The sequence below is a fragment of the Artemia sp. Qi Xiang Cuo genome, chromosome 10, assembly GCF_049724085.1.
Source record: "Artemia sp. Qi Xiang Cuo chromosome 10, ASM4972408v1, whole genome shotgun sequence".
Lineage (NCBI taxonomy): Eukaryota > Metazoa > Arthropoda > Branchiopoda > Anostraca > Artemiidae > Artemia > Artemia sp. Qi Xiang Cuo.
In genome coordinates, this window is record NC_142803.1 from 9,382,339 (window position 1) to 9,397,594 (window position 15,256).

Below are 15,256 nucleotides of genomic sequence, written 5' to 3' on the forward strand. Positions count from 1 at the left end.
GTTTTCTGCCTCACGTTTATTATACTTAGAGATAGGGAGGTAATGGTGAGCCTAGGCTGTATCCAGGGTTTGGGGGGGGGGGTTTGAACCCCCCTCCCCCGAAATGTTTGTCTGACTTGTAAAAACGTAACAAAAATGGATATAAACAAATTTTATGCGTTTTTTGAGTTTTTTTTGTGTAACCCCCCCCCCACCCAATAATTTTTTTTGGAGTAAAATCCCCTCCGAAAAAAAAATCCTGGGTACGACCTTGTGGCGAGCCCCTCTAGAACTTACGACAAAATCCACTATTTATCTCTCTAGACACTGGAATCTTCTTGTCAGTCTAAATTTTTCACTCAGTATTTTTAAGCCGAAACATCTGTTAAACCTGTTTTGGACAGACGAGGCTATTTTTTCACCAAAGGTAGGCAACATTAGGATTGGGTTGCGAAAACACGTCACAAACATAAACCAATGTGATTACACTTTTTGACATGGAAGAATAGGTCAAGAATATCTCCTTTTCTCTTTGTTTTCTCTCTGCTCTTTAAGTATTTAGTGTTAAGTAAAAAAAATGTCTTAAACCATTTTTTCTTAGTTATAGGAGAACGTTTTTCTATGAGAAAAATCTGGCTAACTATTTTGTACAAAAAATTTGGGTCTTACTGTTATTTTGGGATTTAAAATTTGTTAAAAAGTAACCTTTTTCCAATTCTGATTTGACTTTAGTTTTAAAAAGTCCATTTATAAATAATATACATTTAAATGTAAATTTAATTGTTATTAGAACTTCCATATCGTCGCTGTTGTACCTATACTATCATCTATATTAGTTGACTGACGATTTAAACCGGTTGGTAAACGATTTAAACTGGTTGTAAGTACCCTGATTGCTGCTGACTAGAAAAAAAGGAAATCAGCGAAACAACTAAATGCTGCTTTGCCAACAAAGAAAAAAAAAGTGCCACTTAATGTATTTAAGACCTTGCTTTAACTTTGATTCAACTTATGAGCTGTACTGTGACCTGTCTGATTGCTGATTAAAAAATAAATCTCAACCAGCAAAATTACAAAAAATCTTATTTGCTTAAAACAGAAAAGAAAAGAGAGTGGCAACACTTTGACCAGGTGCCTATCTAGTGACAAAACGGCTGAATCTCTGTTTGCTACTATATATATAAAAAAAAACAACTAATACACTGGATAAAACAGAACAAAAAAAGAAACAAACAAACAACACAACCAGCAAAACTACAAAAATTCTTCTTTGCTGAAAACGACAAAGAAAAAAGAAGTGGCTACACTGTGACCAAGTTCTCAACTATTGACAAAATAAAGGTTCGGTCTCTGGTTGCTATTACAGAAAACAAAACAAGAAAACTAGAATCTACAGGATTACAATAATTCTTATTTGCTAAAAACGAAAAAGAGTGGCAGCACTGCGATCAACCTGTTAACAATAACGGTTGAATAATAATAATAAAATAAAAATAAAAAAAACAATTAAAAAACATATTTAGTAAAACTGCAAAAAATCATATTTGCTAAAAACAGAAACAGAAAAAGAATGGCTATACTATGACCAGATTCCCAACTAGTGACAAAATAACGGTTTAAGCTCTGATTGCTGAAAAAATAAAAATAAATAATTTAAAAAAAAACTACAATGAACATAATTACAAAAATTTTCTTTATTTAAAAGAAGGAAGAATGGCAACACTATGATCAGACTCTTAACTGTTTACAAACAACAGTTAAATCTCCTGTTTCAGGTTCATAATTTCAATTCTATTAATTTTTCAGAAAGTCATAGAAGAAGCCGAATACGGAACCGATCTACCAGGAGTTCAAGTAGAACTAGAAGAACACGTTAAAGAACAAAAAGCAATCGAAAGATTTCAACCGGCTATTGATAAATGCTCGCAAGGTAAAAATGCGTTCAGTGGCGAAGATCTACAGATATATACCACACATTTAACATATATGTTGAAACTTCACAGTGAACTCCTCTCGAAGAGTAGTAAGCGATTATCGGATTTAAATATTTTGCTGGATTTTATGCAAAGTGCTACTAACGAATTGATTTGGTTGAATGAAAAAGAAGAAATTGAAGTGAATAGGGATTGGTCAGCCAAAGGCCTAGATATTCAAGAAATCGAGAACTATTATGAGGTATGTTTTGATATATATACAAAGCTAATATTTTGGTGGAGGGAAAGGGGGGGGGAGCTTATCCCTCTCTAAATCCCCTTCCCCCAGTTTTTTGGAAAAATATGTTTTTGTTGTTTTCATGAAAATATAAATTAATTTGCCCCCTCCCCTGCATTTAAAAAAAAATTACCTTTTTATATCTTCATTTTAAAAAAAATCATTTTTGTTAACCGGCTCATACGGATTTTCTAGAATTAGATGAGTGAGACAGATTTAAAAGTAATTTGAACACCACACTGACTCCATATAATACAAAATATAAGATGACTCGCAAAGAATCACGGCCGAATTTTTGTAAAGCTAAAACTGTCAAATTTTATACTTGTTTGGGGGATTTAGTTCAGCGTTATGTCATTGAAAATCTGTGAATTAATTAGACCGTTATTAGTTTCTTTGTTTTTGTATTTGCATTATATTATGCTGAGGACGGCTTTTAGTCCTATAACCGAAATATCTTTCTAGGTTACATTTTTAAGTACTTTCTTCCGATTACCTTCCTTATTACCTTCCTTTTTACCTATTTACCTTTTTACCTTTTTACCTATTTTGCACATTTAACAGATATGTTTAGTTAGCCCAGCTGTATTGAATTATCTTTTGGCGACATGGAGGTAGTACCCCTTCATGGCCTAAGGATTTTGTTAAGTATACATGAAAGCAAAAACTAAAAAAAAACATTTGGGTCTTAGGATAGAGAAAAAGAAAAAAAAAGAAAAAAGAAACAAAACGAAAACATCGCCTTTACAAACAAGGTATTTCTGGCTCTGAAATAAGCAAAGATAACCTGAAAGAAAGACCAGAAAGTTCCCAGACCCGAAAGTTCCAAAGACCAGAAGATCCCGAGAGAAATACATGATACAAAGAGAATAAGCACAGGGGAATAAAGAAACAGGATAAAGAAAAAACAGGATAAAAAAATAAATAAAGAATAAAGAAACAGGAGAAACCAGGAAGCTAAACTGACAATTAAGGGTTATGTTAGCACTATGGGGAATATTAGGCCCTTAAAATGGTTAGGTATAGGGCTGAATAAATGATACTATCACGGGCATGTTAGGGGAGAAGGGCAAAAATGTATTTTTCAAAATATAGTGGGTGGAATTTAGTTTTTTTTCTTCAATGAAATTATTAAAAAAGCAATTTTTCAATAAAAAAAAAAAAAAAATGACATTTTCAAAACCTAGGTTGTTAGGAGGGGGCTATCTGGAATCTGCACTTTTGTCAACAGTGGTTAGTTTTTACATAAAATTTAGCCAGGAAAGCTTTTACCGTTATAGTAGTTATCTTCAAAAACCATTGAACAATTATACACACTTTAAATATCCCTTTTTTAACCTCTATATTGCTCTATATCTCTAATATGTCTGTAAAGTTTATTTTTTGTCCGACCCAAAAAAATAATAAAGGTTAGTTAAGGTCAAGTTTGTATACACCAAACACTATTAATGTTCTCAGAATATTAAGTAAATGCGTCACGTTCATCGCCCTATAAAGGGGCTGCCGTAACTTTTAAAACTTTACACTTCTTTAAAACAACTTTAAAATCTTTTTTGCTTGAAATCCAATCAAAGCAGCTTTTTTAAAGTAGTTATTTTGATTCAGGATAAACTCGTAAAAGCTATTGAATTATCAGTGAAATAAGCGAATGACTAAAGGAAAGCTAAAGTGAGATCTTCCTTCTTGAAGGTGTTTCAACCCAGATCCGGGTTTTTACTAAAGTAGATCTGGTTTTAAAATATATTTAATCAACGGTAATGTAATTACCTTAATCACCCCTTGGATCTGATTAGCTTCGTGACAAAATTGTTCTGCTCCATGTTGTCTTTGTTGTTTTGCTAGAAGGTTGCTGTTGAAACGTCTCACAGGTATTTTAAGGCTTACACCTCCTGCTCCCCCTCTTTTCATATGATTTTGAAGGTCTAATAATTTACCATTGGTTATTATATCTGGTAGAATGTCTAAGTCACTTACTGCTTGACAATATTCTGTCTTTTACTAATTTCATTGAATACAAATGGTTGATAAGAGGGGAATGGAAATTAAAATTTCCAGAATACGACCGCAAAGTAGTCGTCTTTTCTTTTTTCTTGTTTTTTCTTTTTCGCTGCCCAAAGACCCGAATGTTTTTTATAGTATTTTTTTCCATGTATACTTAACAAAAGTCCTTAGGTCATGAAGGGGTACTACCTCCATACCGTCAAAAGGAGAGAGGAAGAAAAGGGGAATGGAAGTTAAAATTTACAGATTGTGACCCCCAAAGGAGTCCAGAACAACATCATTTTAATGCAGTAATTTATAATAAATAGATTTTATCATTGAATCCGAAATTGACGTTTTTTAATTCACGGTTTTCTTATGACTTACTGCTGAATAGAAATTGTTAATTAAGGTCCCCTCTATACTGAATTATCTGAAATATCTCATCATAATGATCATTGCAAAAATATGAATCTGAAAATTCATATTTGTATTCATATATAACAATTTTTTTATATTTATCTATATTATTTAGTCATTATATTTTTTCTGAAGCTGTTACCTTGTTGTCTTCAAAATTCCTAAGTGAGGACTGACTAATCTGTTGCAATATCATTAGTTATGGCTCGTCCACGCTGTTTGGATGGAAACGTCCTCGGGATGAAAAAAAAAAAAACCGTAAAAGCTTTGAAGGTTTCTTAGAGGTAACAAACTGCAACAAACTTTATTTATTGTACCCCTTACGTAGTTACTTTTCATACGATATGTTATACATCTATTGTTGATGTAGTTTTCTTATCTTTTGCAAGCGTAATTTTGGGATGCATGGAGGATATATGGTACGTCTTATCCATTTCTTGCTTCTGTTTCATGTTCTGTATCAATTTCCTGTTCAACGATAGCCGTTTTCTATCTGCAACATAACGGACCAAAATAATATACTTTTTCTTTCTTTCTTGCTAACATTCTGCATAAGAACTACATGCAAACTGCAGATGTATGCATAAGTAGGTGAGAACTTGGGGTAAGTAGGTGGGGACTCCCCATCTCTCAAGATCTTCTAGATCTTTTTCAACCGATTTGGGCCATGCCTCGCATAGGCGTTTTTAAAGTCTTGATCCCTTCCCCCACTCCTAGTATTTAAACTTTGTTATACAAGTCACGTGAAATTTAATATTTTACGTGAATTCACGTGAAGAAAGCTTAAAAGGCTATTAACTTGATTTGTCTTAAAGGGGTTGTTCGTCCTCTTGGCATATTTTATGCTAATGAAAAATATTGTCAATGCAAGACAATGCATGACGTTATTGCCATACTATTATGTATTTTTTCAACTGTTTTTTCAAATAGTTCGTGGTAACAAATTGTAAGCACGGAGCGAATCTGCTTAATAGTAGACGAAACTATAAAAAAACGGAATTTTAATATCAATAGGTACATCAAAAGAATCAGCTTATTATGCTGATTCCAAATATATAAGATCACCAAGTTTAGTATTACCGACCAAAAGTTACAAGAACATTTGCCCTATCTTAAATAGGGAGAAAACACCCCCTAAAATTCAAGGAATCTTAATGAAAATCACGTCATCATATTCAGCGTATCAGAGAACACTATTGTAGAAGTTTCAGCTCATATCTGCAAAACTATCGAATTCTGCAATTTTTCCAGAAGATGGATCACGGATGCGCTTTTTTTTTTTTTTTTTTTTTTTCTTCTTCATCGAGAGATGGTTCATTTGAACGGAAATTTAAAACCTAGCTCCCTTTTTAATTAACCTAAAAGATTAGAGGGCAACTGGCCCCCTCCCAAGCCCATTTTTTCCCCGAAGTTAATTGATTGAAATTTTAAATAACTATTTTGTTCAGTATAGTTGAAAGATCAAAACACTATATCTTTAGTTGTAAAATAACCCCCCACAGTCCGTGGGGAGAGGCCTGTAAGTTATTAAATTTGCCCATTGTTTACATATAATATTTGTTATTGGGACGTATACAGACATTTTACGGGGGAAGAAGGGGTGTGCTTCGGATGAGTTTCTATAGGGAGGGGGAGAATCTTCCTTGGGGAGGCAAATTTCTGTGGGGGCTGAATTTTCCAGGTGAAATGTCACTCTGGGGGGATTCGACGGAATTACTATATGAAATTCTTTTTAATTGTCTTACATTCTATTTGCCAAATGCCAAATTTTTTATCTGGAGATGTTCCGGGGGCTATTTTCTGTGTGTTCTGATTTCCGGGAAATAATTTCCACGGAAGTGGTATTTCTAGAGTGTTCGAGAAACTGATTAGATATTAAAGTCTTACTCAAAGAGTGCTAAGAAGAGTTTTCCAGGCTGAATCGTCCGCAAGTAATTTTACAGGGAGGGAGGATTCTCAGCGAGGTTGGAACTGTCTGGAGGGAATTTGACGGGGGGGGGGGCACTTCACTTTGGCTGAAATTTCCACAGAGGAGTTTTCCATGGGGGGGGGTATATATTTCATAGAGGGTGAGCCAGATTTACCGGCATTATTTGAAAAATGAATAGAAATTATTCTATATATGAAGGGTTCCCCCCTGCTCAATGCCTTGTTCTTTACGCTAAAGTTTGACTGTCCGTCCCAATTTTTTTAAGAACGGCTGCTGAAACACAGGGACTGTTTAATTAGAATAGGAAGCTTTTTTAAAAGTGCTAACAGCTTTAGCGTAAAGAGCAAGGTATTGAGGAAGGGACAATCTTTCATATACGGAATAAATCTGCCAAATTTAATATCCAAATTTTGTTTTCAATTTTTCATGTACGATGAGCCAAATTCGAACCTGCATTAGTTAAAAACGTTCAGAAAAAAAAAGTTTTTTGAACGAAAAGTAAGGAGCGACAGTAAAACTTAAAAAGAACAAATTATTCCGTATATGAAAGGGGTCGTCCCCTCTTCAGCACATCCCTCTTTACGCTAAAGTTTGACTCTTTGTCACAACTATACTTTTTAAAACAATAAAAAGTTTAGCGTAATGTGTGAGGCGTTGAGGAGGGGAAAGCCCCTTTCATACACGGAATAATTTCTGTTAATTTTAAGTTTTAATGTCGCTCCTTACTTTCAGTTAAAAAACACTTATTTTTTTTAATTAATTGCTTTTTTAATTGTTTTTTAATTAATTTTTAAACTAGTTTTTTAATTAATTGCTCTTTAAATGCATATGTATGTTTCATCATTCACATGAATATGACGTCATTCACATGAAAATATTTCTTTTTTTTTCAAAATTAAAGCTCTAGAGTATAGTCAGCCAAAGGGTCCACATCCTACTCATAACCTACTAACATATTGCCATATCCTACTAGTGGGTCCTGCACTCCACGTTGGGAATCACGTGTCTAGAGTGTTTTGCAAAAGTATATTGAATAATGTCCAAGAACATCATATATGTTTCATATGGTTTTCTGTTTTTATTTTCAGTTTGCCTCCTCCCCCCTCCATAAAATATAATCCCCTTTAAGTAAATTGCTGTTTGAGTACTTGGAAAACAGGTAGGATGGTAAATGGAGGCACATATTTTACCATGGGCAAGGCGTGTGTTTTGTGATAGATATTTAGTAGCGGAGTTGATTTTCGACCTTGACGGAAAAGTTCTGTTTTATAAAATTCGGACAGTCTCTTCAAGAAGTGAATGAGGAATGGAGAATAGATAATAGTATGGTTATTTTTTTAGGAGGTATTTTTTCCTTGCTGCTTTTGTGTAGCTGTTTCTATTTTGTTATCTTGCTTTTGTATTTATATATATACAGTTTTTCATTATATAAACTTCTGCATGCAATTAGTGTTTACATGAGTGAGACATAGGGGAGAGAAAAGAAACCTCTGAAGTTTGTGTTATTCCAGAGGGATATAGCTATACAGAAACCAATACGAGACTAAACAGTTCTACACTAACGTAGAACTTCCACATAATTTTTCAATATTTGAAACTTCCACAAAATTCATTATTTTTATTACCATCGGACAGATTTTCATCGTTTTTATGTGTCATCAGCCAAAATGTCATTGTTTTTCTGCCATTACCAGGCGTTAAAAGCCTTTTCAGCTTGTCAGAAAAAAGGCGAGTGTCTACACCATTATTTTCTTTAATTTAAACTGAGGTCTGGGAGGGGATGCCCCCTGCCCCATAGTAAATTAAAACTGCTGGTTTTCTGTGCCCCTGGATGATGACCTACTCACGAGAAGTGTCAAGCCTCGAGATAAATTTAGCCGTGAAAATGAAATGGCTTTGTGCCTATGTGTTAGCCTCATGAGGCTTTTTACTGTGAAGCAGTAGTAAAATCAGGAAGTAAGTAATCGGGTTAACGACGGTTCTAAACTACTAAGGTCCCTATATCGGCCCTGCAGTGCTGTTGCTTCAGCAAGGTTCGATCTCTGGGTCCCATATTACCAAGCTAAGGTCAAACCCACTGCGCCGCTACAGGACTAGTAAAATCAGTAAAATCAGTGCTGAATGGAAACTATTGAAAAATTGCGCTGTTTGATTACTGTGCGCTCTAAAAACAAAAGGAATGTCTTAGGTCTAAAAAATATAGAGCTAAATATATTTTAACATTTGATTGCATGTATGATCTTTAGGCCCTTATGCCGGAACTTGAAAAGCGTGAAATACAGTTTACTGCAGTTCAAGATAGAGGAGAAAGCCTTCTGCTTCAGCATCATCCTGCAAGCAAGACGATTGAAGCCTATTTAGCGGCTATGCAGACCCAGTGGTCGTGGGTGCTTCAGCTTACACTGTGCCTTGAGATACATCTTAGACAAGCAACAATTTATCAGACTTTTTTTGCTGAAATCAAAGAGTGTGAACAGTGGGTACAACAGTAAGTACTATTTGCTTTGCTCACCAGTGGAGATTCTGGCCTCTCTTGTACCTGTGGCAAAATATTGATGTGCACCCCCCTTCCCTGTCTCCCAATAATTTTCAAGCAAAATATTTACGAAAATTTCATTTATTAAAAAAAATCCATTTATTTAAATCTATAAATTAACTTAATTTGGTCTACTTACTTCATTTTCAAGCGGTGTGGTGAAGATACGGGAGAAATAAAAATTTCAGATTCAATTTGCTTATATTTACTGCCAACTGCGCCCTCTCCTTTATTAAAAAAAAAAAGATCAAAAATTACATAATGATTGTGACCGTTGGATTATTTATTTGAAATTTTGCACCCCTAAAATTTCTGCGCTCAGATCAGAAATTTACCTATGTTGCTTACTAAATTAAGTTATTCCGGACTCACAGATTTGCTTTTGGTAAAAAGTTTTGTCGTTCTGAAAGTCATTTTGTTAAGTTAAAACTGGCTCATAAGTTTAGGTTCTTTAACGGTCATCGAACTGCTAAGGTTTTACATCTAATGTAATTAGAGGTATCGGGGTTTAGAAGTATTAGAGTTAACTGTAGATAACTGTAGTTAACTGTAGAGGTTTAACATCTAATGTAATTAGAGGTATCGGGGTTTAGAAGTATTAGAGTTAACTGTAGATAACTGTAGTTAACTGTAGAGGTTTTTACATCTAACGTAATTAGAGGTATCGGGGTTTAGAAGTATTAGAGTTAACTGTAGATAACTGTAGAGGTTTTACATCTAATGTAATTAGAGGTATCGGGATTTAGAAGTATTGGAGTTAACTGTAGATATTCAGTGTTCAAGGTTTGTTCATTCGACAATGAATTTACAACAACAAAAAAACTTCAACAGTCTACCCCCGTAAGGCTCCATGAGCAGGAAAGAACAGGAGAGAAAGAAAAGAAATATACAAAAAAACTGAATTATTACCTAGATATTCTTTGACATTCTTTTTGAAGATACCCAAAGAGTTGCAGAATCGTGTAGACTCTGGGAGCGTGTTCCAGATCATATTAAAATATATCTCTTTTTTTACAATTGTCGTTTTTTGCAACCATGTCTTAAATTGCATGAACGCAAATATACCGAAAATCACCATCATTTCTCCTTAAATAGAAGAGGACTATGATTTGCTGATTAACTTGAAATGCTTTTTATGTCATCAAATGGCTGATTAGTCTAATAAACAAACAATAGACTTTGACAACGATGGACAAGATTCATATTGAAAACTTAAAAGGGACAATATACAATGCAATTTTGAAAAAAAAAAAATCCAGCTTTTCTTTATTGGACATTTTAGACTAAGTTTAGTTTTTTTTTCCTTCAGTATCGCCTTCGTTTTCCTGTATGGCCTTCGTTGTATGGTTTTGTTTTCCTCTCCTGTATGGCCTTCGTTTGAAATCACAAGACTGGTTGCAATAAAGATGGTCCAATCACATAGACCAGAAATCTACACAAATAAAATTTCAAAATATCAATTCATACCTTCGTATCTATCGATTTCTTTTCTATCATGTTCCCCCCTACCCTCCCATTGCTTAACAATTAAGATATATGAGATGCGCGAGTTTTATATTTCGTTATTGCAAACATGTAGTCTTGTTTCCCTAGGCGGGGATTAAAGTTTGTTTCCCTGGGGGGTCTCCCTAGGCGGGGAAATTGAAGGATTGTTCATATGTTCGGTGTCATTAATGTTTTATGCCTTAGAAAAAAATTGATTAAGATAAGTTAAAAGAAGAGTCTTTTCAGTTAGGTTTATCTTATATCTGTTTGATTTTTTTTTTGACGTATTTGCTTATGAAGTTTTGTTATGTTTTGCTTATTAAGGACTTGCTTATGACCTTGATGACCTTGATGTTTTGCTTATGAAGGGCTTCTTTTCCTAACAAAATGTCTTTTATACAAGAAGCATTTAAATACACGAAAAACGTTATTATGCACTAAAAACGTAACAAAAAATTTATTATAATGTATTAGGCAAGACCACCTTCTGAATAAAACTTTCAGCCAATCAAAACTTAGTCTGGATGAAGGACAAAGGCTCTTAATACTCTATAATGTATTGAATGTTTTAGGCAAGATCAGCTTCTAAATACAACTTTTAGCCAATCAGAATTTAGTTTGGACGAAGGGGAAAGGCTTTTAAGGGAAATGCAAATTCTTCGAGAGGATCTGGCCAGGTATGGAGACATGGTTCAAGCTCTGGTAGAAAGAAGTACCATAGTGCCACCTCTCCGTCTGAGAAAGAATGCGGTACGACAGCCTTTGGCAGTTGAAGCAATTTGCAACTATGATAGTGTCAGTGTAAGTGCTCACTGTTTTATTTTCTGTCTGTTCTTTCTCTCCTTTTTTCCTTTTCCTTCTTTTCCTGTTTTTTTCCTCTTGGAAATTTTATTTTCTTCTTCTATAGACTGCCTTTGCTATCAAATGAAATATGCTTGGGAATTTGCTGCTCCATGGCACTGTTCCACCAAACCTCCCTTTAAATGACATTGTGTAATGAGGTTCATTCAGTATAATAAGTATTCAATAAGTGTTAGAAATCAAATAGCTGATTAAAGTATTATAAAATTCACGGCCAAAAAAAAAAAAAAAAAAAAAAAAAAAAAAAAAAAAAAAAACTGAAAGTGTTCTATATATGTCCCTGCTAGCTTCTTTTCAGCAAAGTGTACCTTATATTAAAATATAAAAAGATAAGGGGAACTGAAGAGTTATTTTTCCATTAATCATAATTTTTTCCGTGAGGAAGGGGGGGGGGTATTTGGCATATCTCAAGACAGGTTTGTCTGAAAAAATGGTTGGTTTTGGTATCTTCCCTCTTCTTATTTTACCAAATCTATCTAGAAAACCAATTTCTACTCTCTGTATTCTTGGCCGTGATGGCTTGCGGGGTGTATATTATGTTGTATATGTTGTATATGTTGTTAGGGTTTATTATTGTTTATTGATTGCATATGATAAATCATCTATCTATCTATCTAGCAATCTATTCCAGGTGATAAATCGTGTAGAAATGTAGGTTCCATATATATATATATATATATATATATATATATATATATATATATATATATATATATATATATATATATATATATATATATGTATATATACTGTTTTTCGCCTTGACCTTTTGATTAATATTTCGTCATTGGATAAAATAACGGTAAATGTGCTAAACAAATTTTTACCAAAGGTCGCATCTGAAGTTTTTACCCTTCTGAGGTAATTGCCAAAAAAAATGTTTACTAAGCTGTTCCCAAAGCAGGGGTAATTAGAAGGGTAATGTACATCAGGAGCATTGAAGTGTGATTGAACATACCTTAACCCTTTACACGCTTTTCCCCTTTCCATACTTTTTTCCTTCTGATCTTTCCTTTTATTGTAACTCAGCAAACGGTTTGTAGGTTAGAAATATACTCATCAGGCATAATAGCGATGAAATAACATTTCATTTCTTCTAGTCAATTGTGGCGATTTATGCTTAGAAACATAAATTTGGTTTTTTTTAGGGGGGGGGGGGGGTGGTGGTGTTCATTTTGTTCTTGCTGTATTCAAATTTTCTTTATTTTTTAATTGGTTGATTATTCTAGTAATTCAGTTTTTTATTTATATTTTTCGCTTTGCAGACATCCATATCAAAAGGTGAACAGTGCAAACTTTTAGACAATGTCCAGAAAACAAAATGGCGGATCGTAAACTCTTCTGGTGCAGAGGGCATGGTTCCTGGTGTATGCTTTTTCATCCCACCACCGGATGCCGAAGCCCTAGATGGTGCAGAGAAATTAAAACGTCAGTATGACCGCTGTGTTGCTTTGTGGCAGAAAAAACAGCTAAGAATGAGACAGAATATGATTTTTGCCACAATTAAAGTAGTTAAAAGCTGGGATTTACAACAGGTATTTAAAAAATTATTTTTTTTTTGTTTTTGTCTTTTAATTATATATTTCGACAGATATTTTCAGTTTGAAGTTGCCTCATGCTGCGGGATCATGTTGCGGAATCAGAAGTTGAATCATGTCCAATGATGTTGCAGAGGAAGCCCTCTTTTGATTTCTGTTTTTATTATTGTTATAAGCATTCTGTTGCTGAGTAAATTTCTGTTTTTATTATTGTTATAAGCATTCTGTTGCTGTAAATTCTAAACTTTTAAGGGAATCATGAAACGGAGAAGAAAAAGTTCCTCTGAAATTTTCAAAATGTCAAGCAATTTTTCAGAGAAAATTCATTTTTTACTCGCTAGTTAAATAATATAAATAAGAAACAAAAATAAACTGTCCCAGCTCAAAAAGCAAAATGATTTTTAACACGATAATTTATAACAAAAATAATTTCTAACACGATAATTTATAACAAAAATAATTTTTCATTATGCATAATGAAATCTTGAATTTTTATAGAAAAAAATGCTAAATTTTTATAGAAAAAAAAGTGCTACCCATACAAAAAAATTATTTTCTTTTTGTTCAAGGGGACTAAGTTACCTGAATAAGCTTTTCAGCCATGTGATTCCAATGATATACTTTTGTATCGATCTTGTGCCATTTTTCGGTTGTCTGAGTCTATTTTTTGAAATTTCCTTAAATTTGTTTTCAAAATAATATTCTACTATCTGCTACTATATTCTATATTCTACTACTACTATATACTATATTCTATATTCTAAATTCTGCAACTACTACAATATTCTATATTCTACTACTATATATTCAAAATATATAAGACTAATTTAGACAATGGTTACCATTCTTGAATCGGCTCGAAATGACAAATTTTTTTTTCACTTGCCATTTTTTTAAACACGTTTTTTTATTTTGGTTACTCTTGGCCCGTGGTTGGCCCTTTGCTAGGTTGCAGCTACCGCTGCAATCATGATGTTGAAGTCTCTTTCATAGTCTCTTCTATTCAGATCAAGATTTAGGTTTTCGTCTAATTCTGAAAAAAATACTCTTGAAATCTCCACTTTCAATTTTTTTGGGCTATTTATCAAATTTTATGTTTTGGTTGAATTTTTCAAATTTTAACAATTTTTCAAATTTTCAAATTTTTCAAATTTTCACATGCATATTAAGTCACAATAAAACTAGTTGAAAAGCGGGACTTACTAATAGGTAAATTTCATAGCAGAATCTTCTTTTTTTCTTAAATGATGTTCTTGAAAAGATTTCTAGTCTGAAGATGCGTTGTGGAGCGTTGTGGAGCTAGTCTGAATTTTCATAATTGCGTTGTGGAGCAACATTACCGCTTTTGTTCTTTTTTTCGCGATCAGTGGTCTGTAGCAGTAGTGGTAACAGTAACAAAAATAACGACGAAGACATGTTTGTAACAGTTGAATAGTCGAACCTTTTTTCTGAGATATGAAGATCATGAAGTAGGAACAAAACCTGTAAATTCTGTAAATTCAGTAAATTCAAAACCTGTAAAACATGTAAATTCTACAAAATTTCTATTAATTTTCCTGAAAATAATTCAGACTGCTAGCCTACTAAATAGTGAAAAAACCAAAAAAAAAAAAAATTCTTATGGATCATATTACGTTGGATGTGCGAATCCAACGTTAATTATAATTTAATAAAATAAAATTAAAAATAATTAAAATTGATTTAATTTTAATTATCCCTTCGTGAATCTCATTAAAATTCTGTATCTCTTCAGGATCTCTAGGAAATAGCTCTTCAAAAGTCACCATTTAAAACCTAATTTTTTTGTCTTTTATCTGTCTTTCTAATTCTCATGCGAAGTTTTCTTCTTAATTGTATTCTCCGAAATTCCATACACATTTTAAAGACGGAATCTAAGTAGTTAAAAATCGCAATTTACAACAAGTAATTTAACACCAATTTATTAAATAACATTCATTTATTGTGTTTTCTTTATTTGTTTCTGATTTTTTTGTTTGTTTATTTGTTTCTGATTTATTTGTTTCTGATTTTTTGTTCATTTTACTTTCCTGACGTGTTTACGTGATATTCATTTTATTGCTTAAAACGATTTTTCCAGCCTTGATTTGCCTAGCATAATTCCACCTGTGCGGAATTATGTAGACTACATAAAAAGGACTTTTAACTACTATGACTATGTAGACTATTACTATGTTCTAAGACAGGCTATGTAGACTACATAAAAAGGACTTTTAACTACTATGACTACGTAGACTATTACTATGTTCTAAGACAGGCTATTCAGACTACATAAAAAGGACTTTTAACTACGATGAC

At 33.2% G+C, this 15,256-nt stretch overlaps 1 protein-coding gene across 1 annotated transcript in view; it reads left to right on the plus strand.

The window, feature by feature from the left end:
• Positions 1-15,256, plus strand: part of shot (dystonin-like protein short stop) — a 429,136-nt gene that overhangs the window by 174,259 nt on the left and 239,621 nt on the right. Inside the window, 4 exon segments of the mRNA XM_089095886.1 lie at positions 1,786-2,154; positions 8,767-9,008; positions 11,114-11,342; positions 12,668-12,937. Of these exon segments, the coding sequence (XP_088952012.1) occupies positions 1,786-2,154; positions 8,767-9,008; positions 11,114-11,342; positions 12,668-12,937 (1,110 nt within the window).